The sequence below is a fragment of the Gouania willdenowi genome, chromosome 21 (genome assembly GCF_900634775.1).
Source record: "Gouania willdenowi chromosome 21, fGouWil2.1, whole genome shotgun sequence".
NCBI lineage: Eukaryota > Metazoa > Chordata > Actinopteri > Blenniiformes > Gobiesocidae > Gouania > Gouania willdenowi.
The window spans coordinates 10,369,349-10,391,598 of NC_041064.1; the positions used below are offsets into that span (position 1 = coordinate 10,369,349).

At 38.2% G+C, this 22,250-nt stretch overlaps 1 protein-coding gene across 3 annotated transcripts in view; it reads right to left on the reverse strand.

Moving 5' to 3' along the window:
* dip2a (disco-interacting protein 2 homolog A) overlaps positions 1–22,250 on the reverse strand; it is a 116,028-nt gene that overhangs the window by 45,461 nt on the left and 48,317 nt on the right. For 2 of the 3 annotated variants that reach the window (XM_028435259.1, XM_028435260.1), the window contains exon 2: positions 7,661–7,732. In XM_028435259.1, the coding sequence (XP_028291060.1) occupies positions 7,661–7,732 (72 nt within the window). Of the gene's footprint in view, positions 1–7,660; positions 7,733–15,999; positions 16,130–22,250 lie in introns of those variants that run through there. The other variant, XM_028435261.1, reaches the window with a different exon arrangement.

A 22,250-nucleotide genomic window follows, 5' to 3' on the forward strand; every position in this document is an offset into this window, starting at 1 on the left:
ACTTCATAGGTACTGTATAGTCTAAAGGGCCATTAGTTAGAAAAGCACTGTTTAAATACCAAATGTACACGGTTTGACTTTAATTAGAGGGTAAGATGGAAGTAACTTAAAAAGGTAGCAACACTTTATTTTTCCTGATTTATGCAATTGTTTCCTGTTCAACTTTTAATTGTAACATGTAACATATACACAAAATCTCCAACACTGTCACATTGTCAGTGAAAAATAACATTTCAAGATGGTTAATTTAACACTAAAACATTACCACGTGTAGCAGAATTTAACTCTACTAAGTACTAACTATAGATCTCATACAGTATGTATTTATCTTTAATTAAGTAAATCAGATTTTAGATGGAGCTCACTGGTGACTAAAGCTCCTGAGGACACCTCACATGTAGGGCCCTATAAAATCCATTTAAATTTTTTCCAAATTCTGTTTTATTTTTCCAAATTCCCTGTTTTTTGCATTCATTTTTAAAAATAAAACTTTTTGAGAAATATTTTTTTTCAGAAAATAATTCGTTTTTTAACTCCTCTGAGGAAAAAAAAAATACTATTAAAAAGAAAACCATAATTAAACAAAAATGTATGTCAAAAATAAAAATGTATTGTAAAATAATGAGTAAGATACAATTAAAAGGTAAGTTGTACTAACATGGATTATTCTGACAAACCTTTTTAATTATTCATATGTCATATAAAGATCCCTCAGGGATCAATGGTTTACTGAATCTGACCAGGTTTACTGATTATGTTTTTATCAACTTAATATAAATTAACCCAATTTAAATGATCCTGATGACATCATTCCAGACGTAATGGGTAAACAAAACAAATGGAGACAATGATGCATCAGTTATTTCCCCACTAGGGGCCAGAATATTTTACAGTATTAAAAGTAATAGTTATCATTAACCAACAATATTACAATCCCTGGCATCGATGGTGTCGTCCACAACAACACGCAACTTCATCCACAGATCTTCTGTAGCTCTGATGAGATGTTGTTTAAACGCTCAGAGCAGGTGAAACTGATTAAAGCTGCTAATGTTGTCACGAAGCGCCCCAGCGTTTGACGAGAAACAAGCGGAGTTTCATAGACACATTGAAGTTAAGCGGGAACTGGTGGCTCCATCATCCTTTTCAGTGATGAGTTGCGTAGTTATTTGGTAGTTTAGACGGTGTTTGAAGCAGCCAGGACGGGAGGGGGGTGGGTGGTGCACCTAATAAGCGGTCCCCGGAAACATTTCCGCATAAAAAAAACGTACTTTGTTTCACGGTGACGCCGTTTCTTCACGATTCTGTCCATTTCCGTGTTCAACAGTAGATTCCGTTTTCATTGGTCAATTCTAAGATTCCGTACCCGATTCCGTTAACGTGGATTTCTTAGTTCCTGACACATGGTCCATACGGACTACTTGGGGCCCGCGGGCACCGTGTCGGTGACCCCTGATCTAGATCTTGAACACAAAGGCCTGATGGTAGATCCCTGCAGCCTGTTTTCTTTGACTACAGTGATCCTACCATGGAGAGAATATTCCCTTATATTAATGCAGACCTCAACAGCTCACTGCTGCCTCAGAGCTCCAAAAGAAGCAGATTTCACATAAAAAGAAGAAATTAGACACCACGAGTGTCAAAGAGACATACAAACGTCAATGAAAAGGATTTGTCATTCTCGTAGTATGCTACAGGAGGCAGGCACTAATTCCTAAATCAGCTTTTTTTAATGCTTATCAGAGGCTCATTAACTAACACAAGAGGGGCAAGCCAAGACTTTCTGCCTGAGAAAAGGTTACACCAAAGCCCCAACGACCTTGGTTTGCAGATGAAGCTTGCATCTATGCTGGATAGATGAACACACAGAACGTGCGTAGCAATCATGAGCCAACGTTGAGAAAAAGCTTCAAACTTCAGTACAGCTGAACTGCTATATAAATGATGTAGCAGAAAAAAAATCTCAACTAAGCAAGTGAAGTCAATAAATGACAAAAAAGTAGAAGAATTGAACGCTGAGTCACTAAAACCATTCTGCAAATAAAGGCCTTGCACAGACTCAGAAAGATATCATCAAGCTGTCAAAGCAAAGTACCAACACAAGTGGTGACATTTTTCTGACTTTAAAAGAAGTAACGCCAAAGTTTATGAACAGTTGCTAAGCGACATCAATAATGAAACACATTTTTTAAAATCCATGCTTTAAAGGTTCCCTTCCCTCATCCTTCAGACTTTAAAGCTGATAAATCCTCAAAGCGGTGCAGCAACATTATTACTTTAATGCCTCTCATCCACTCAAAAAAGCTCCAAGAAAGATAAATCAAGAAATTCAAATAAACGACATGTCATAAATATCAAATATTGCCTCAAAACAACTTTAAACATACATGTGTAAACATTACCTTTGACATTTAAATAATGTCACTTCTTCATCTAAGGATACCAAAATAGAAAGTAAGCAAAACCATATACAGATTAACAAAGATGTCAATATTAGTTTGTCTACAAAGACAAAATATAGAAAGCCCCATTTTACAGTTTAAGTACATGATAACAAATAAATAAATAAAATTAAAAAAATAATAAAATTACATTTTATTTGATTTCACCTTTATTTCAGACCAATTTGGTTCATATAAAGAAGTGCAAACAACAATAAGTACAATATAGCACGTATCACATAGCACGTATAGTTAAAACGCATAACATTGCTGCCAATGCCTCCAAATAAATAACATTTTGTTCCATTTTAGCTAGGTGCTTATAAGCTCATAAACATCATTTAAAATCAGACAAAAACACTGTGTAACAGTTTTCTTCGTCCATTATTTTGAATTGTTTCTGAATTTTCTTCTTCGTCAAAACAGTGTTTACTTCCTGCGCCGAAGCTTGATGCCAAAAAAAAACAAAAACATAACATTTTAATTAACTTTCTAAATAAAAGCTTGAAGCAGTTTTTCTAACATTAGAAAAATAAAGGGTTGCAAACAATAAATACATTAGCAGACTTTTTACTACAGTCATTAATACAAGCAACAGGACACACAGCTAGCTTTTAAATAAGTAACCCTCAACTAATCTTTGGCTGTCTTACTTTGATGCTCAGCTGAATAACTTTAATTTTCACTCATACATGGAGGGATAAGCAGAAGATTACTGCGCTCCATGTAAAGCCTGCTAAGGTTCAAGTCTTAAAAACAAAAGGCAAAAAAATCAATAAAGAAAGTGATTGGTAGCAAGATTTACTGAAAGCGCTAAGGATGGCGAACAGCTAGCATTAAGCACAACAAGCTGTTTTGTTTGCACCAGCTAAAGCGACATGTAATGAATATGAATAGCATCAAAATCTATTCCCAATGAAAAATAACTCTTTTTTGACTGGAAGAAAGAAGAATTCAGTGTAATTTTAATTTCAAAACAACAGAAATTACACAACTTCATGAGTAGATTGTTTATGTGCATTCAACCCACACTCATTTAGCATGTTTTTATCCTTGTACAGCAACAAGAGCTCGTGTTTGACAATATCAGTTGAATAAGGCATTGACGACTATTATAAACATGTTAAAGAGCTACAGTACGTCTGTGGTTTAAAGTCATCTGGTGCTACAGTAAAAATAAATAATCAAATAATAATGTAATTACAAAGTAAGGGGACAGTAAAGTACACTCATTTGGGACAAAATGAAAATTAATTTGCCAATAAACCCCCAAAAAATCAACAGTGGTGCTAAAACACTTTCTCAGAGAGTACCTCAGTTAAATTTAATACTAATTAGGGACCGCATGGCTTTTCAGCAGAAGCTTAATGGGGATCAGTAAACTTCACACAGTCAGCAACAAACACACACACACACACCCACCCAGGCCCACAGCAATGTAGAAGAACAAACACATGCTTCTGGAACATCTACACAACAACAACAACACCAAAAGACATAAGGTACACTAGTGCAGGACATTTAAGGACAGTACACACGTACGCATTTTGCGAGTGATTGAAATCTATTCTTCACCCTTCCATCGTTCTGGCAGCAACCCGGTGTCCCTCTACCTCTGAGGTGATGGAGAGAAACACAGCCAGGACTCCCGGTCGCTGGGCAGAGCACACATGGGAGACACATCGTCCTCAGCCAATCAGAGGTGTGCTCCCCATAACAGATATCTCCATTGGTTCCCACTGCATCTTGATCAATGAGTCAGAGAACAGCCTTGCTCCCTGGTAGCTACAGACAAGCATGTGTAACACTTAGAAGATAGAAAAAATACTGCATGAGTCATTCATACATGCACAATCATTGCTGATTGTAAAAGTATTTTTAATCCCTGTATACAGTTAGGTTTCAGTCTGTCAGAAAAGAACAACATACAGTTGAGGCCAAAATTATTACCCTCTGTTATGAAATAAGACAAAACTCTTGATTTCTCCATGAAAATGGCCATTAATAACAAGTGTTTTGTTATTAATTTGTTACTTGTTTCCAGAATAACAATGACAAAATGTTCACCAAGTTTGATTTGGATATTTTATTTATACGAGTTAAAAAAAGGGCAAAAATTAGACATTCAAGATGATTAGCCCCCTGGCCATTAATAGTCAATAATGTACACTTTCTGAGCCACATTTGACTTGTTCTTTACTAGGTTGGTACAGGTTCCCTGGGGGATTTTGGCTCATTCTTTCATTGCAAATTGTTCCAGCTGGTCCAAATTGTGTGGTTTCTGAGCATGGGCATTCACTTTGAGCACCCGCCACAAATTCTCAATAGGATTGAGGTCTGGTTAAGTCTGATTAACTGAAAGGTTCACTAAATGTTCATAAATGTGTCTTTAAATATGTAAAAAGGCACAATGGATATAGGTAATACATATTTAGCTATCCCAAGACAATGATTGACAATGGTTACATTTCATTTGTATACAACTTATCGTATACAAATGCATGGTAATCAGCCCAACCCAATGGATAATAAACTGCACCAAATCCTGTCATCAAACTGAAAGCATGTATATAAAGAAACGCCATCCATCCTCTTCTGCTTATCTGTTGCTGGGTCGCAGGGGCAGCATCCCTAGCAGGGAGGCCCAGACTTCCCTCTCCCCAGCCAATTCTTCCAGCTCCTTCGTGGGGGATCCCAAGGCGTTCCCAGGCCAGCCAAGAGACATAGTCCCTCCAGCATGTCCTGGGTCTTCCTCAAGGTCACCTTCCGGAGGGACGTGCCCCGAACACCTCACTAGGGAGGCGTCCAAGGGGTATCCTAATTATGTGCCCAAGCCACCTCATCTGGCTCTTCTCAATGCGGAGGAGCAGCATCTCTACTCTGAGCCCCTCTTGGATGACTGAGCTTCTCACCCTATCTCTAAGGGAAAGCCTAGCCACCCCACGGAGGAAACTCATTTCAGCCGCTTGTACCCGCGATCTTGTTCTTTCGGTCATGACACAAAGCTCATGACCATAGGTGAGGGTTGGAACGTAGATCGACCGGTAAATCAAAAGGTTTGCCTTTCGGCTCAGCTCTCTCTTCACACGACATTTAGCTTTTAATTGACTTATTTTAAATACTTTTGTAAGAAACCCCTGGTTTGTGTTGTCTGTACTCATTTATGTACGCATAAAATAAATAAATAAATAAATAAATACAGTTTTCTTAAAGAGAGAGGCAAAATCGAAGTGTCATGAATAGTGTTGCAAGTTATTTTTGTTATTTTCTGCATTTTCCAAAAACATTTGGGGAGCATAGTTATTCGAGTATGCTATAGAATGGTACTATGTGCCTGAAAAAAAACATAATACCCTCCTTTAACAGCCCTTAGTTTTGTCTTTGGTTACACGTATCTCGGTCAGTGGTCCTCAACTGACCTAGATAAGTGGAACCTCAACTTTGGGACCCAACGCAATATCTTTAATATCAAACCACCAACCAAATCAAGGAATATACAGTACATGAATGAAAAAATGTTGCAGCTTGAACTTGTGATAAAAAATATATATCAACATAAAACAGTGGTTCCCAAAGTTTTTTGGTTGCGCCCCACTTTGGAAAGTGGCCTAACCCCCATCACAACAAAATTTACACAAAATGGGTAAAAAATGTAACAAAGGTAAAAAAGTTGCGACTATTCTTTTTCAAAACTCATAGAAATAACATCAATTGTGCAATCACGTTTTAGGACGGTAATAATGGTTATTTGAGTACAAAGAAAAAACTAATTTAATTTTAAAGGTTGAGCAAGGACGTTCTAACAACCCCCTCTAACAAAAATACTTTTTTTTAAATCTACCGGTAAATGTGAGAAAATATTCCCTTTTCCCTCTCAATCACAGGCTCTTAGTGAAATGTGCATTATTGCATATCATGAACAAAAAAGATGGTCAAAAATCTACTTTTCTACCACTGAACTTATTGATAGCCAAACACACAAACAATTACTTTGATTTAACAAATTAACTAACAAATTATCACGAATAATTGTTGTGAAACAATGATAAAGGTTGAACAAATACCCGTCAAAATAAAAGTGCCGGGGTTTTTTCTTGCTTGGGAAAAGACCACCAACTCACAAAAGTATAACAGAAAAAAGTATATAAAAATATAAGCATATATAACATATCAAAAGTGTAGGTACAACATGAAAAGTGATGGAATTGCTAACAAGGCTCTCTGCTACATCAACTCTGAAACCTAGAAGCAGTAGCGGTCACCGCACTCCTTTTATTTCCATTTAGTCTCGCCACAGTAGGAGTAGTCCAGACTAAAGACTGCTTTACAGGTCAGAGCTAAGATTCAAATGTAGGAAACATTTAGACACAACCTTCATTTTAGAATTCACCACAAACCACCTCAATTTATCAGGTTTCGGTCACAGCTGAGGTAAACATATACAGTATATGTACTGTATATTGTCTCGCCACAGTAGGATATACAGTACATGTATATCATAGAGCTATAAATACTCAATAGATGCGGAATTGCACAGTATGCACCGACACAATTTGATATTCATTCATTATTTCATATTGATATTAAATCAGAGACAATCTACACACCTCCATGTTTTACTTTCTTCTCCAGCCTGACACTCGTCAGCACAATATACACACTCATCTTCAAATATAGCAAACCACTCTTCTAAGGTACTCAGAATCCACTAAGACAAAATCATTGACCAAATTCTCTGCAGAGGTGAGCAGCACTCACCTAAAGTGGTTTAAAAATAACCCAATTTAAACATAAACCAATAAAAACACCAATACAAAGTTTCTTATTTTCAACACTCTCAATTTTCAATTATTAGACAAATAGAAAGCTATTGGAGTGAATGACCTGAATAAAAACAAATATACACATGCATAGACATAGAAGACTGAATGCAGATGTGTTAATTCCACAGTAACAGACTTATCATCTGTAACTTAAATCCTACGGAATGTAAATATGTGAGTAAAGCCGTTGAAGATGGTAAAATGTCACTGTTTTCAATACAACTTTCTTCATAACGTCTTTGACAAAAGGTTGAATACATTTAATCCATATTGTTGTGAATGTAAAAGGCATTAGCTCTCAATCCCTTTGCTCCTTCCAAGGCCACTCGTCCGACTGCTAAGTCTCTCAAAGCTAAGGTCCAGACATAACAATGGCTCCAGGGCTGTGTGACTTACCGTGTATCTGTGGGATGTACGGTGCCAGCAGTTTGCTTCTTTTTTTCTCATAGCCCTTCTGAGTGATGTCCCCTATGCAGACAGAGACAGAAAAAGAGGAACAGACCGAGGGAGAGAGAGAAGGCAGGAGGGGGGAGAGAGAGAGAGAGAGAGATGACTCATTAGCTCAGCCGTTTCTTGGTTTTGTGTGTGCGTGTGCGTGTGTGCGTGTGTGTGTGTGTGTGTGTGTGTGTGTGTGTGTGTGTGTGGTTAAACTGGCACTGTAGGGCACCAGATGCAGGTTGGATACAAATGGACCAGGACATACCGTCTGGATGTCTTCCTCAGACAAACCACAAGAAAGTGACACCACAAAAACTAATATCCACACACTTGACAGTCATGATATTTCCTCCATACACGAATGGAAGTTTCACAATTACAAGTGGCTTTAAAATGGTTTAAAAGTGACCACGCTTTTAATGGATAATTCGTCTGGCGTTCATTGGACATTTTTTATTACCTCAGCTGAACCTGACCACACACATATTTGTATTATATCCCAACCAATATGGGATTTTTAGGGCCGAGGCACCGATATGGAGGTTTTTAAAAAGCCAATGACTGATATATCGCTCAATCAGTAATACAGTATATAGGTCAATAGCAGATATATTGGCCAATACATGACATAAGAACATTCATAAACACAGGATATACACCGCACATGAACACAAATTTTTACTGTATACCCAAAATATGATTCAAGACGAAGAAGCAAAACCCTACTAAATTAAAAATAAAGAACTTGCTTGCCAACACTGTCAACATAAGGACTCTAAAACCACTGATAAACAAGAAAAGGCATGCAAAGGAATACAATGTTAAATATATATAGTTCCAAAATGCCAAATGTAACTGTATGGAAGAGTCTTGGCTCCTATCAAAATGCCGGCTTGGGATCAGCCTCTTTGGGATAATTCTCTGTTGTGGTGAAGTTAATCGTGTTCCTTTATAAAAGCTTCAGCATCAGTTAGGCTGATATTGACAGAAGACACTCATTTTTTGTCAAAAAAAAAAAAAAAGAAAGCCAATGACTGACTGACAGTTGCTCTCAAACCACATCTCTCCACAACACACACACACGCACACACTCAAATGTCACTTGTCTAACCAGCTCTCACACCTGCAAAGGTGGATGTAAACAAGCATGACTGGCAACAAAGCAGTAAGAGGAAGGAGGAGTGGAAAATATGCTAGACAGAAATCTGGGAAGTTGACAGACTCCATCATGTGCTCTGAACAGAAACTAAAAAAGTCAGGATGTCAGGCAGAGTTTATCTTCAGTATATCCGTCTCTTCAGAGGAGTTGACTAGAGTTCAGGTAAATATATATAAAGATAACCAAACAAAGATCTTGAAGAAACTCAAATGCCTGCATAAAAACAGATACTGTAACTTTTCCAGGTCTGTATGCAGCAGATTAACAAAATACCTTGTGTCGACTGAAAATGAAATCCTTTTTGAGGTCGCTGGTAAGGCAGGGTTCTCACCAGCGCTGTTGAACATAGGGGCTCCCTACAGTGTGATTTTGATCCCCTATGGTGCAGTGATGTGCCATCAGCAGGGCAAGTAGGCAGTGCCTACCCAAGGGTGAATTGATATTTTGATTCTTTGTTTTAATTATAATTGAATTATAAATTATTTATTTTTCCATTTCTGATAGCCTATAGTACCTATAAGTTTGAAAGTGTCCGCATTTTGTGAGTTTCATAGCCCAAATTACTAAACAGTGCTATTTCCTGGAACAGCTGCACAGTCTCACTCCGCTTTAAGGCAGAGGGAGGCCACACCCCCTCCCAAAGGCACGTTGCTCCTCTGCCTCCGTTCCCATTGCATGTTTTTACGTGTTTGCGCATGCGCAGTCAGGTCCCCAAGATGACAACCATTTATGTCCGAAGGCAGCGTAGAGAGCTGCCTTTGGACGTAACCGCGCTATGCTAAATGCTATACGTAAGTTCACAGTACATTAGTGAATTGATGCCATGTGACAGCTGCTGCTACGTTCTGTAGCTAGTGGGCGGGATAACACTACAGGCAGGATGACAGCGCCAGAGATAAACTTTTTTTTTGAGGAAAAATGACAGCTTTTAAAAGATGGGAGACCAACACCTGAGCTACCAGACCTTCAGCAAAGGTAAGGTGAGAAAATGTTTCATACTTTCCACAGTGAATGGTACAAAAGGAAGGATTGGCTTTGTGGATGCTCCTCACTGAGGCTGTTCCGAGTTGTTGGCATTTTCTCCGTGTCAACAATGGATGCGCTGCCGTGTCATAAGATATATCTTGTTGGGAGAGTATGGAGGCTATAATAAATAATTGTTTATGTTTCTTTAATGGTGTATTAAGATGTTGATTTTGTTAGATGGCTAAATGCTTGTTCATGTGGATCTTGTTGGGTTTTTTCTTTCTTATTAGGAATTTTATATTTTAATAAGCTCATTGAGATGACTTTGTTGTAAATTGCTTTATAGAAATAAAATTGATTTGAATTGAATTAACACTTGCCAGCAGAAACATATGAAATTGTCATTGGTGGTCTCGATTTGAAACGTGCCTACCCAACCCTAGTGGTCACGGCACGTCACTGCTATGGTGTGATGCCCCCCCTACACTGTGTTTCAACCAGCGTAGGGGGCATTTCTGAGTTTTTTTCTTTTTTTAATCGGTAATGTTGTAATGATTGTTGCACACTTGGACACAAAAGAGACTTCCAAGCGAGCATGGGTTGTTTTAACTCTTTTTTATCTGCATAACTGAGAAATGTCCATAACAGTCCCAATCTTACTGCGGGTCACACATAATACCTAATTTGAATTTGTAAAGTGAGTCTTTGAATCAGTCTTTTGAATAAAATGTTATTTCTTATCTATACTTTTTTTTTTTTTATTATTTTATTTATTAGTGGAGGACCCTATACCAAGCATGGGTAACTCTCTAACTCCATTCATCATGACCCTTTCCAAATTCAACCAATACCTTTTGGCTTTAAATTAAGGCAGTAACAAAGAATACTGTGAAAAATTCCTGGTGAGAACCTGTAACCTGTTGGCTGCCAGTTTAGGCAAAAGTTCTAAATCTAATCCCACATGAAACCTAAAGTGCACTGCACGGGAAAAGGTACGTTTGCTCGTCACACATACTCACATGTTCCTCTTTGCTTGTTCTCTGCTCTCGTCAAACACAACAATGTCTCAGTGTGAAGGCAGGTGCTGTTGGTCCCACTGGGTGCCGCCGCACAGCCTGCTGGTCCTGAGTCACCAGTAAACACTGAAAGCCTGCACTGTTCAATGTCCAGGAAAGATAGCGGCTAGCCACAATACAGCGCTGTCCGGCTGACCTAGCACTGACTTTCTGGTCATTAGTGTGTGTGTGTGTGTGTGTGTGTGTGTGTGTGTGTGTGTGTGTGTGTGTGTGTGTGTGTGTGTGCGTGTGTGTGTGTGTGCATTAGTAGATGTCTGTGTGTGCCAGTGTGTCTGAATTTTCACACTACAGCAACAAAACCAGCTTGACAGCCTCACAATGGAGAGATATTTTTCGCAGCAACTCAAAAATCTGGCGAGCAGCTTGAGTGGACCAAGCAGCTCCTAACACACACTGACCCATGAAGTTATGTCTCAGGGAAATTAATCTTTTGATCAGAATACAAACAGCACAGTCATTCATTTTCAAGCAATGAACCCAACCACTCGGTACTAAACACTGACTTAGCTAGCAAAACAAGATAAGAAAGCCACTGACGGTCATTTTTCATATAAAAGCAGATGAAGGTTAGCTGTTCTGTTAGAGCTACAAAGAAATTCAAAGTTTAACGTGAGACCTACTCCCTTTAACTCATGTTTCAAACTCATCCGATTTGGCCCACAGGAGTAAGTGAAAATGACAGAGAAAACATGAATTATTGCGTGTTACCAAATAATTCAGCTGTAAATTGGTGATGAAAGAACTCAAAATTTTTCCAAAATCTTGCAATTTTTCTCAAATCATTCCACAAAACCTCCCCAAATTAAATTAAGTTTGGTCAAAAAATTAATAATTCAAGGGATATTTAAGTATTTGTCACTTATTGCTTTGAGATTATTGTACCTTCTATATTTTGTCTAATTTATAACTGTAAATGCAAACTTAGACACATCAATGTTGAAATAGTTCATTTTCCTGCCTAAATCCTGCGGCCCACTTGTGATAGAACTCGTCCACATTTGGCCTTTGAACTAAAATGAGTCTGACACCCCTGCTATAACTCATTGTTTTGTTAAGACAGAGGAGAATCAGTTTGCCATATGCACACTTCATTGACATGGCTTGAGTTTTCCATGTCTTTCTGCATAAAAAAAAATAAGGAATGCGTCCTTAGACGGGCAGAGGATGAGGTGAGATTGAGTGAATGTGCTCCAAGTTACAGAGAACACATTGACTGCAAAGGAATTGAGTAAGTTATGATTCGAGGGTAAGAATTACAACCACAAGCTGAGCTGGAAGACTGCTTCTTTGTTCCCTTAATTCCTCCCCCTGACCCCTTCACCTTTATCTCAACTTCTGAAGACCATGTCTCAACCATAAACAAGATCATCCTGTCATCATCTGACCTCAATTGATTTGGCTTTTCAGGGACCTCTGAAATACTTCTGCTGACATAAAAACAAACAGCAACGCACATATGTCAAATCCACTCTCCATCTTTTACAGGAGCCTGAATGCTGACGGCGCACAATACTTTGTTCATCTAAATGGAGTTGACTCGAACATCATCCAATGTTATTGCTGTAAACAGATGTCGATTCCAGCCCTGAACACATTTTCCAAAAAGGAGATGGCCAATCTTGTGAGTCAGTGACAGCAGGAGTAACTGCTGTCTCCTGTGTTCTCTGATTTACTGAAAAAAGACTGATAGCTATTGAGTAGAACTGATGGATGGCCACTCACTCAAGCTCTCCTCCTGTCCACCCATTAGAGAATTACAAATGCTTCTCGTGGACAGAGTTGCTAAAACAGAACACATTTCTCCAAAAGGCATCACAAACAGGATATAAAGGTTTAAATTGAATCACAAGCTATACGGTGTCGTAATAGCAGCAAGTGCCAAAAACTTCAGAAACCTCTCATTGCAAAGACCTGCAGTAAAAGCATGTGGACAATATGATATCATGAGGCTCCAGGCCTTTTTAGACAACACTAAGCACAAGGGTCAAACCAACAAAATTCATTAAAAATTATTTTGCAGCTGAAAATGAGGAGTTGTCAACCATATTTAATGGTGCAATGCTAAGATAACTTTAAAAAAAACTATGACCGTATTAATTAGTGATCAGACAAGAGGTGCCTTACTAAGGAAACAAAGTGCAACACTTTTCTGAGGGCGACCAGTAAGTGTAACTCACTGCTAGCTTGCAGGGTAACAAAGAAAGCCCCTATCCCAATACAGTAGTTTCTAATGTTGCACACCTTAGAATTGACAACAAATGTATTTACGGACTCCAAATGAAGAGATACACAAAGTAATCTCAATATTAATATGAATACAATTCAAATTCATGATCTGTCGGCAATTTGGGATAGTTATTGTGTGATCAGAATAATTATTACCAAGCTTTAATTATGCCTGAAGCTGTGTTTCCATTACAGTTTTCCAAAAAATAAAAGCAATATTTCTAAATATTTGACAAAGTAATTGCGATTTGAATGTCTTTCCACTGAATATTGTTTTCTGCAGGAGCCTCGTAACTCTCCTGAAATCTCAACCCCTCGAGACTTCACTGCAGGAAGATGGAAGCTCAAAACCTCCTTATAACATTGTGCATTCCTTTGTTGTTTGCTGTGTAATATGGCAGTAATATTTTTTCAAGTATAATGCTGAAAAACGTCTCAGTCTCCTCCTTTGTCCACTAGTATCACGTCATGTTTTCTCAGAGAGAAGTGGTCATGTGCCCATTGCGCTTTTACGATATATTTCAATATCGAAACTTCTGAAAAACCTCCTCCTGAATGCGTATAAACCTTTTTTGCGATTTTTAAGTGTTTGAAAAATGTAAGTGTTTCCATTACCGGTTTTTACTGCGCTATTTATATTTTGCGCATTTCCAAGGGTAATGGAAACAGCTACTGAGACCTGTGTTGTGCCTTGTGGTGCTGGCAGCATAACGTGTCACTTATTTAAAAAGTCTCTTGAAGAGAATGATGACTGTTCTTTAACATGTGAAACAATAAGTGGATCACATCAGGTGAATGATGGATCTATTCTGCCCCTCTTCATTTATTGGAAATTGATTGCCTAAAGGTAAAACAACAAAGCTTCTGATGACAAGATTAATAGTTAAAATTTATGGAAACTTCAAAAAAAAAAAAAAAAATACACAATAGGTTTTTTTGTATATTTGACCAAATAAAGGTTTAGTGTTTTAAAAAACAAACTCCTATCCCTGCACCACACAGACATTCTCTCTTCTAAACTGACCGACAGTCTGAGGCGTGGCCCCGCCTACTCCCAGTCTCAGTTCCTGTGCCAGTCTATCCCACCTTGCCGTGCCAACTCTGATGCCAAGCCCACATTCCGGCTGTCTACCATAGAGCCAGGATACGCTAGAGCTAAACGTTTAGACACAGCGGTAGTTGCTCTCTAGGACTCGTGTTAAGTCCGACCACAGCAGATGTGACCAGCTGTCGTCAGGCATTAGCTCCCTGCCATGCAAATGTTGCTTTTTCATATGTGGGTTTCGTTTCAAGGACGTTTGACGTCTGATGTAAGCTAAGCATCGTTTTAGCTCATCAGACTTCTGTGGGCATTAAACAAACACAGTTGGGTTGGTTTTCACTGCCTTTTCCACCTCCCAGAAGTAGATATATGATACAAAAAAAAAGCTGGGTGTTTAAACTCTTCATTTTAATGATGCGATTAATACTTTTACCACTTTGTGTATAAATCTTATTGTTCCTACTCAAGAGAGCTAAAACAAAATATCCAAAATACATCCCTTTGGTACCCACATTTTCCAAATAATAAAAATGTCAACTGAATTGAAAAAAGTTTTTAAGCAGTTAATGTTGGAAGGTTCTGTACCATTAGAAGCTTTAATAACAGGCACTGCTTTCACAAGGGTCCTTTAGGTGATAGTTCAGCCTGTAGCTACGCTATGAAAACAAGTTAGTAAAAGTTGGCACTAGGGATGTAACGATTCACTCAACTCCCGATACGATTCGATTCACGATACTGGGTTCACGATACGATTCTCTCATGATTTATTTTACAAAATGGGACTGTAGACAAATTTTTTTTTGGGAAAAAAACTAGAAAATACTGTACTATTTTCCTTTTATTTTTCATTGTCAAAAGAATTCCTTGATAAACAATTCAAAACAATGCAATTTAACTAAAAATAAATCTTGAATGAAATAATAAAGGAATAATACAAATGAAAATGAAGCCTATTAATTTAAATTCTGGTTCTATAATAAACAATGCAAAACTGCATAATAGTTCTTTTTCTTTTAAAAGTGCAACTGAAAATGTATTTTGTGCCTTAACAATTGGACTTTTAAAAAAAAAAAAAAAAAAACCGTGATTACACTGATTTACGTCATATTTGTTTGGACCAGCAGAGGGCGCTGGTAACACAGTGGTCGGTTGGCATGCCTATATATTGCACTGAAGAAGAGAAGCTATGCTAGCAGACAGAGCTAATAGAAAAACGTGACTTTTACAGATATTCAAGTGATATTACAGATATTCTTTCGGTGCTAAAGGCATAATGAATCATTTATTAACATATTTAAGAGTAGAAGGCGGCCAGAAAGAAAGTATTTGCAGACTCCGCCCGCCGCCTACACTTGTGGATAAAAAAAGTACTGCGATTCAATTTTCAGAAAATCGATATCAACCGTGATACCTATGAATCGATTTTTAACTGCCTTACGATTAATCGTTACATCCCTAGCTGGCACATTACCTTTGTTAAGATATTAAAAAAAGTTGAGAAAGAAATCAGTGGAAGGGTGTGCAGACTACTGATGTAGAAACAGAAATTTGGCTTTAGAATAAATAAATAAATAAATAACACATACTGGTCCTTTTTAGAGATTCTTGTATGATGTAATTTTGAACGATTGACAAAACATACATAAAGTAGTGGAAATTATTTAAATTTGTTTAGTTGATCGTTAATAATCATGAGTAAATGGTGTATATTGTTATGATAACATTTCAGAAATGGTAGAGAAATGTATAATAGAATATCTTATAACACTTGCTGCTAAGATGTCCACTTTTCAAACTTTTTAAGACAAACGAAAATAAAGTCACTCACATTGAGACTTCAAGTACGTCAGTGATGAGAGTCTTCCTCAGCACCAAGATACAGAATTATAACCCTCATAGATAAAAAACCAATCAGACCCTTCAGCATCCTTGGTTTCCATTCACAGTGAAAGCAGAAGAACGACTGATCACCATCTCTTCCTCCGTCTGACTTCCAATCCTCCCCCCTCACTCTATATCAACCACGAACATCCCCCCCCCCTTCTCTCTCCATCCCTCCCATGTGCTCTCTCTCTCCTCAGAGCTAAAGTCTCCACAAAGCCAAGCTAGGCTGCAGGATTAGGGTGTCAAAGCAGACCCTAGCCCCCCCACCACCTTCCCACATACCATTCTCACACATTACACACACTGTACAATGAGTGTGAAGAGAGTTCATTGGCTTGTTATGACATGTTAGTTTAGGTCAGGTTCCAGAACATGCAAACCATGCTTGACAGCAACAGGAATGTATCTGAACTAAAGGGAAGACTAAAAAAAAAACGAAAGGAAATGAAAAGGCTTAACATTAAAATTGGACGTTAAGTAGTAAAATAGAAGAAGTAGTAAACAGTCCAGATAGGCTTACCATACGTCTGGATTTACCCGGATATCTCCTCCTTTCACATTTTGTCCGGGCTGTCCGGGGATATTTTACAAATTGACGCTGAACGCATCTCGGGAAATACATTAACATTTAAAAAACCGTATCTCTGCCCTTATTTGCTCCATCTGAGGAATTCCACAAGTTTCTGAAAGCTAAAGAGTCACTCTTTACATACAATATGAATCATTACAGTAATTTTACTCACACGTGACAATCATTAAAGATGCCGCTTTGTTTTGATGAAACGTCACACACGAGGAAAAGAGAAAGAGGACCAAAGAAAAAGAGAGATTGATTAATAGACCAAATAGCTGTGGATTTAATTGAAAAGGTTTATTTATCAATGTTTAATGATTATTCACTGTTCTGTAAGCCTTGAGTTTTTTGTTACTGTTTTAATTTATAGGAGGCAATGTTTCTCATTGTTTCACTGATTGAGAGATTTCAAGAAGGCATATATGATATTTTTAAAGGACAGATTATTAAAATGCATAATAAAGGTGATTAACTTGAGTCTCTAGTGATTTCAACCTACTTATTCATAATATTGTAGTTTTGCCCATTACAGATTCAAGAAAAAGTTGAGTACTTTGAGTATGCCAAGGCCAGCCCAAATGTCCTCTTTTTTTGGAAATCAAAATATGATCACCCTAAGACCAGGACAATGTTGGAATACTGGGGTGCTCACAATAAGTGTGCTGGGGCACAAAGACTTCTAAAATCTGCAGGACTGCGACCCTTCAGGACTGAGTTGGAACACCCATGCCATAGATAAGAACTCAACAAACACTGATGTTGTATTTGGAGGAAAACACTGCAATACTTCCAAGGTCAAGTATCAACCCAAGCCTCACTACAAACAATACAACGCTAATGCTTTGTGTGCATTTACATATGTTTTGTAGACAAGGTAGTACTTCACACTGAAAACTATTTCTAGTTCACCCTTTGGCAGTCGATTTTAATGAATACATACATTTTAAGATAATTATTTTACCAAGAGCTTGAAGGTAAACACATGCACACAATTTGTCTCCATAATTAAAATTAACTGCATATCGTGTTTTTGACTGGTAAGCCTTTAGGTTTCAATAAAGCTGCTGGTTTGTTGAAGCATAAACTACTCACAAGCATTGGAATAAGAGAGGAAATAAGGATCCTTTTCATATATAGAAGATTTTTTTAAACTTTTGTGCATTTTATTTTGAATTTGTTTTAATATAAACCATCACAGAGCAACACAAATCAATTAAAAGCCCAAACAGGAAAAGTTATTGCCACATCATATAGTTTGTTTTCATAAACTGACAATTTGCACAATCCCTTTGTGCCTAAAAGGTTTAAAGCCCCATTATCTGCACATCTTTCACTTTTTCAAGCAGATCATTTTTATTTTCAAGTCATATTCTGAAGGGTGCTTTCTGCAGCAGCAGATTTTATCGAAGCCAAAGGCCAGCTCAACATTCAAAAGACATTAGAAAACATCTTTTTCTCTGCACAACTCACGTCATCCGCTTAGAAAAAGACCCACACGTCCTCCTGGAAGGTCAAATACAGTCAGTGTCGGCAAGTGGAAGGTAAGTGTGGCACAAATGTGGTGCTGATTAAAAGATGACAAGGAGCTTAAAACTGAGGGCCAGCTGGTGAAATATAGAGATGAGAGTTGTGGGGGGGGGGGGGGGGGGGGGGGCTACACTGGGACTGGCTTAGGGGAGAATTTAGAGACAAAAAGGGAATCAGGGCTGAAAGAAGGCAGAAAAGAGGCATAAATGAGGATATGATTAAAAGGTAATGACTTCCTTTTCTAGTCACATGGTGAAGCACACATACACGTACACGCACACACACATCCCAATCCTGGCACGCCTTGTCGTCTCTTCACTTCAATTCATCAGCGTCTGCAATCACCCCATTGTAACATTTTTAATTAAGTCGAGCCAACCAATTAGAAGACCGAATGAACCCCCCCATTACTACTATGATAATACATCACCCCCCACCACACACGCGCACACGCACACGCACACACACACACACACACACACACACACACACACACACACACACACACACACACACACACACACACACACACACACACACACACACACACACACACACACACTTTATTCCCCAGGCTACAGGGCTGATGAGCAGACAGACTGGGGGGCTGCAGCTGTGCACTGGTTTTTGGGGACATAATTACCAGCGACAAATAAAAATGATTGCAGTTCACACACATGTCAAATGAACACATTCACCCTCTGTTTCTGTTTTGTTTGTTAGTTGAAGCTTGGCTTGGTTTCTTACTTCAATGACGTTTTTATACAGCTCTGCTCTTATGCTAATGCTAGGTTAATGCTAATGCTAGGTTAATGCTACATTAATGCTAGGTTATTGCTAATGCTAGGTTAGGGGTAATGTTAGGCAAATGGTAATGCTAAGCTAATGTTATGCTAGGTTAGTGGTAATGCTAGGCTAATGGTAATACTAGGCTACTGCTAGGTTAGTGTTAAAGCTAGGTTAGTATCTATGCTAGGCTAATGCCGGGTCAGTGGTAATGCTAGGTGAATGCTAACACTAGTCTAATGTTTATGCTAGGCTATTGTTAATGCTGAGTCAGTGGTAATGCTAGGTGAATGCTAACGCTAGCCTAATGTTTATGCTAGGTTATTGCTAATGCTAGGTTAGTAGTAATGCTCGGCATATGGTAATGTTAGGCTATTGCTAAGTTGGTTTGGTACTAATGCTAGCGCTGGGCTAATGCTAGCACCATTACATTTTCAATGCAATATCTCAGCTGTTTTTCCAACACTTTGCAACAAATTTGCTCAAATTGACCAGACTCTAATGCCCAACATGGGTATACGTGACATTGGATTACTGACCCCAGCTACTTCTTTGGATCCTGAAATGCCACTTGCAGCTTTACAAACCTTACAATCGTATCTCATAATGGAAACACTACACAATCTGGCAAAAGTATTACATTTTCAGCGACAGTCCAGATAAAACTCCCTGTGCTCTGCCTCGCATGCTGCTGCTCCCCGAGGGAGCTGTTCATTAACCAGCAGAAGACTCTCATTTATCAGACTCTTATTTTAATTGGTGGCCTGTGAAAACAACTTGGCAATGAAAACTTACGATGAAGAAAAAAGCTAAAAAAATAACACAATCACACATCTGCCACATGAGGTAGTTTGTTTGAATCATGCAAACACACAGTTTAACACTTTAATAGTAATGCTGAAAGCTGCTACCATACTCTTTTTATTATATAAAATCACAGTGTATGCCTCAGAGGGCAATGGATTGAACATTATTTAATCCAAAGAGAAAGGAAAGAAGTTGAAATTTGTTTTAAAAGTTTATTTTGGTCCACTGTAAAACACTACCTTATTGACATTTTTGGAAAGGTTGTGCACATTGTATTGTGGGATGTGGCATGAATAGAAGTGTTTTTAATTTATTCTTACTGTAATTTCTTGTGTTTGACCCCAAAAACTTTGCCAAAGTGACATCCCAACATATTTCTGAAAGTTGTGGCAAATCAATGGCGGATGTTTATTTTCAGAAAGATCTGAATCGGTCCAAAATTGAATGTCTCGTGGAGTGAAGGGGGAATACCAGGAACAAACTAAAACAAAATTGTGTCAAGCAAGTCATTAGATGGGTTTACAGATTTTCACAAAATAAAAGCAATATTTCTAAATGCCGACGAAGTATAAGCTTTGAACGTGTTTCCATTGAACGTTGTTATGGGCAAAAGCCTCGTAACTCCCGTGAAATCTCATCCCACGAGACTTCGCTGCAAGAAGACGGACGCTCAGAACCTCCTTATAACACTCCGTATTCCTTTGTTGTTTCATGTATAATGTGGCAGTAATGATTTTAAATTATAATACTAAAAAAATGTCCTGGTCTCCTCTTCTATTTACACGTACCGCGCCATGTTACATCTGAAATTCCTCCTCATGAAAGCGTAAAAACTTTCATGCCATATTTGAGTGTTTTTTTGAAATTCAGGTGTTCTTATTACCTGTTTTCATTGCGCCATTTAGATTTTGCGTATTACCAAGGGTAGTGGAAACACAGCTACAAGAAATAATTTTAAAAATGATGTAAAAACACCATTGTGGGATGTGGGACTCCACATCCCACAATGCAATGAGTAAAACTTTTCCAACAATGTTAATAAGGGAGTGTTTACATAATAAATCAAAACAATCTTTTTGAGCTGCAATTTTGACTTTTTCTTTTGTTTTTGGAGAAAATTACCATTAGCCTACACTATGATTTTATCTAGTAAAAAACTATTATTGGTAGCAGCTTTAAAGGTCCAGTCAGATTATTCCACCAACTGAAGGTCTCGCCTATTCGGCAAATATAGCATCCATCTTTGTGGGAAAATTAGCCTTCTCATCAAACAATGATGTCCAATCTGATCCATCCAACTCTATGCTCTCACTTCCTACATTTCCAGAGAAGATAAACAGATTTATTGTTTAATTTCTCTGTGAATATTAACATATGAATGCCCATTTATCACCAGCTTGACACAAGCTTAACCATTAAGCCCTTTGCATGTACACACACATAACCACCCTAATGCTAAGGAGCAGCAGGGCTGGAGAGTGTGTGCACCATTTCTGCATAAACACAAAAAAACTCACATCTCCACATGGCCATCGTGGTAATCTGATTACATGGTGAAAACACAGAAGCACTCAGGATTGGACTTTGTTCTGAGCTGTGTGTTTGTATGTGATCCCAGTTGAACAAGCCATACGGTGACATCTTTTGTTCCTCAGCAGGGATTCATGTGTGGAAAGCCCAGCATCAGGGTGCGATTACATCAAAGTGTGTGTGACGTGTGTGTGTGTCTTTGTGCACCTTTGTTTACCCTTTCCAACAAAAAGCAATCTATAAGCCCATTAATTCCTGTCATCACCACGAGTGTGAGTCACTGTTTCTAAATATAAAAGCCAGCAGCGCAGGTCAGGTGAGGCTTCACAGGTGAAAGAGAAACAATGCAGGTCAATACAACAAGCATAAAAACAGATGCTTCGCTAACAGCAGCAAGAAGAACACAAACAGTATCATTTTATATGGATTCCTGCTATCAGCAAGCTTGTTCTATATTCATTTAACATTTAAAGCTGATAGGGAATTTGTTTTTAGATCAGACCAAGACAGTTTAGGCTCACAGATCAATAATTTGAAGATTATTTGCTAAAATAAAGGTTCAAATCACCACTTGGTTTATCGACGTTGTCGGAAAGGTCTTGCACATTGCATTGTGGGATGTGGAGTCACATTGACAGATGTTTAGAAGTGTTTTAACTTGATTCTTACCATGATTTCTTGAGTTTGCCCCCCAAAGACTCTGCCAAAGTGACTTGCCAACGCATTTCTGGGGTTTTCACGGTCTAAAAGTAGTGGCAAATCAACTGTCTTTATCTGCTTAAAAATGATTGCCCCTAGCTGCTTTAATGAAATTATATTTTTGGTATATGGTTCCAAGTCCTATTTTAACCTATTTGTCCCCTGATCATGTGCACTCTGTCTTTTGAACAGGCAGTGTGTAGGTCTCACAGGGGACGGGACAGGATGACCACTTCCTCTATAAACACCATCTGTTCCTCTCTTTCCGTTAG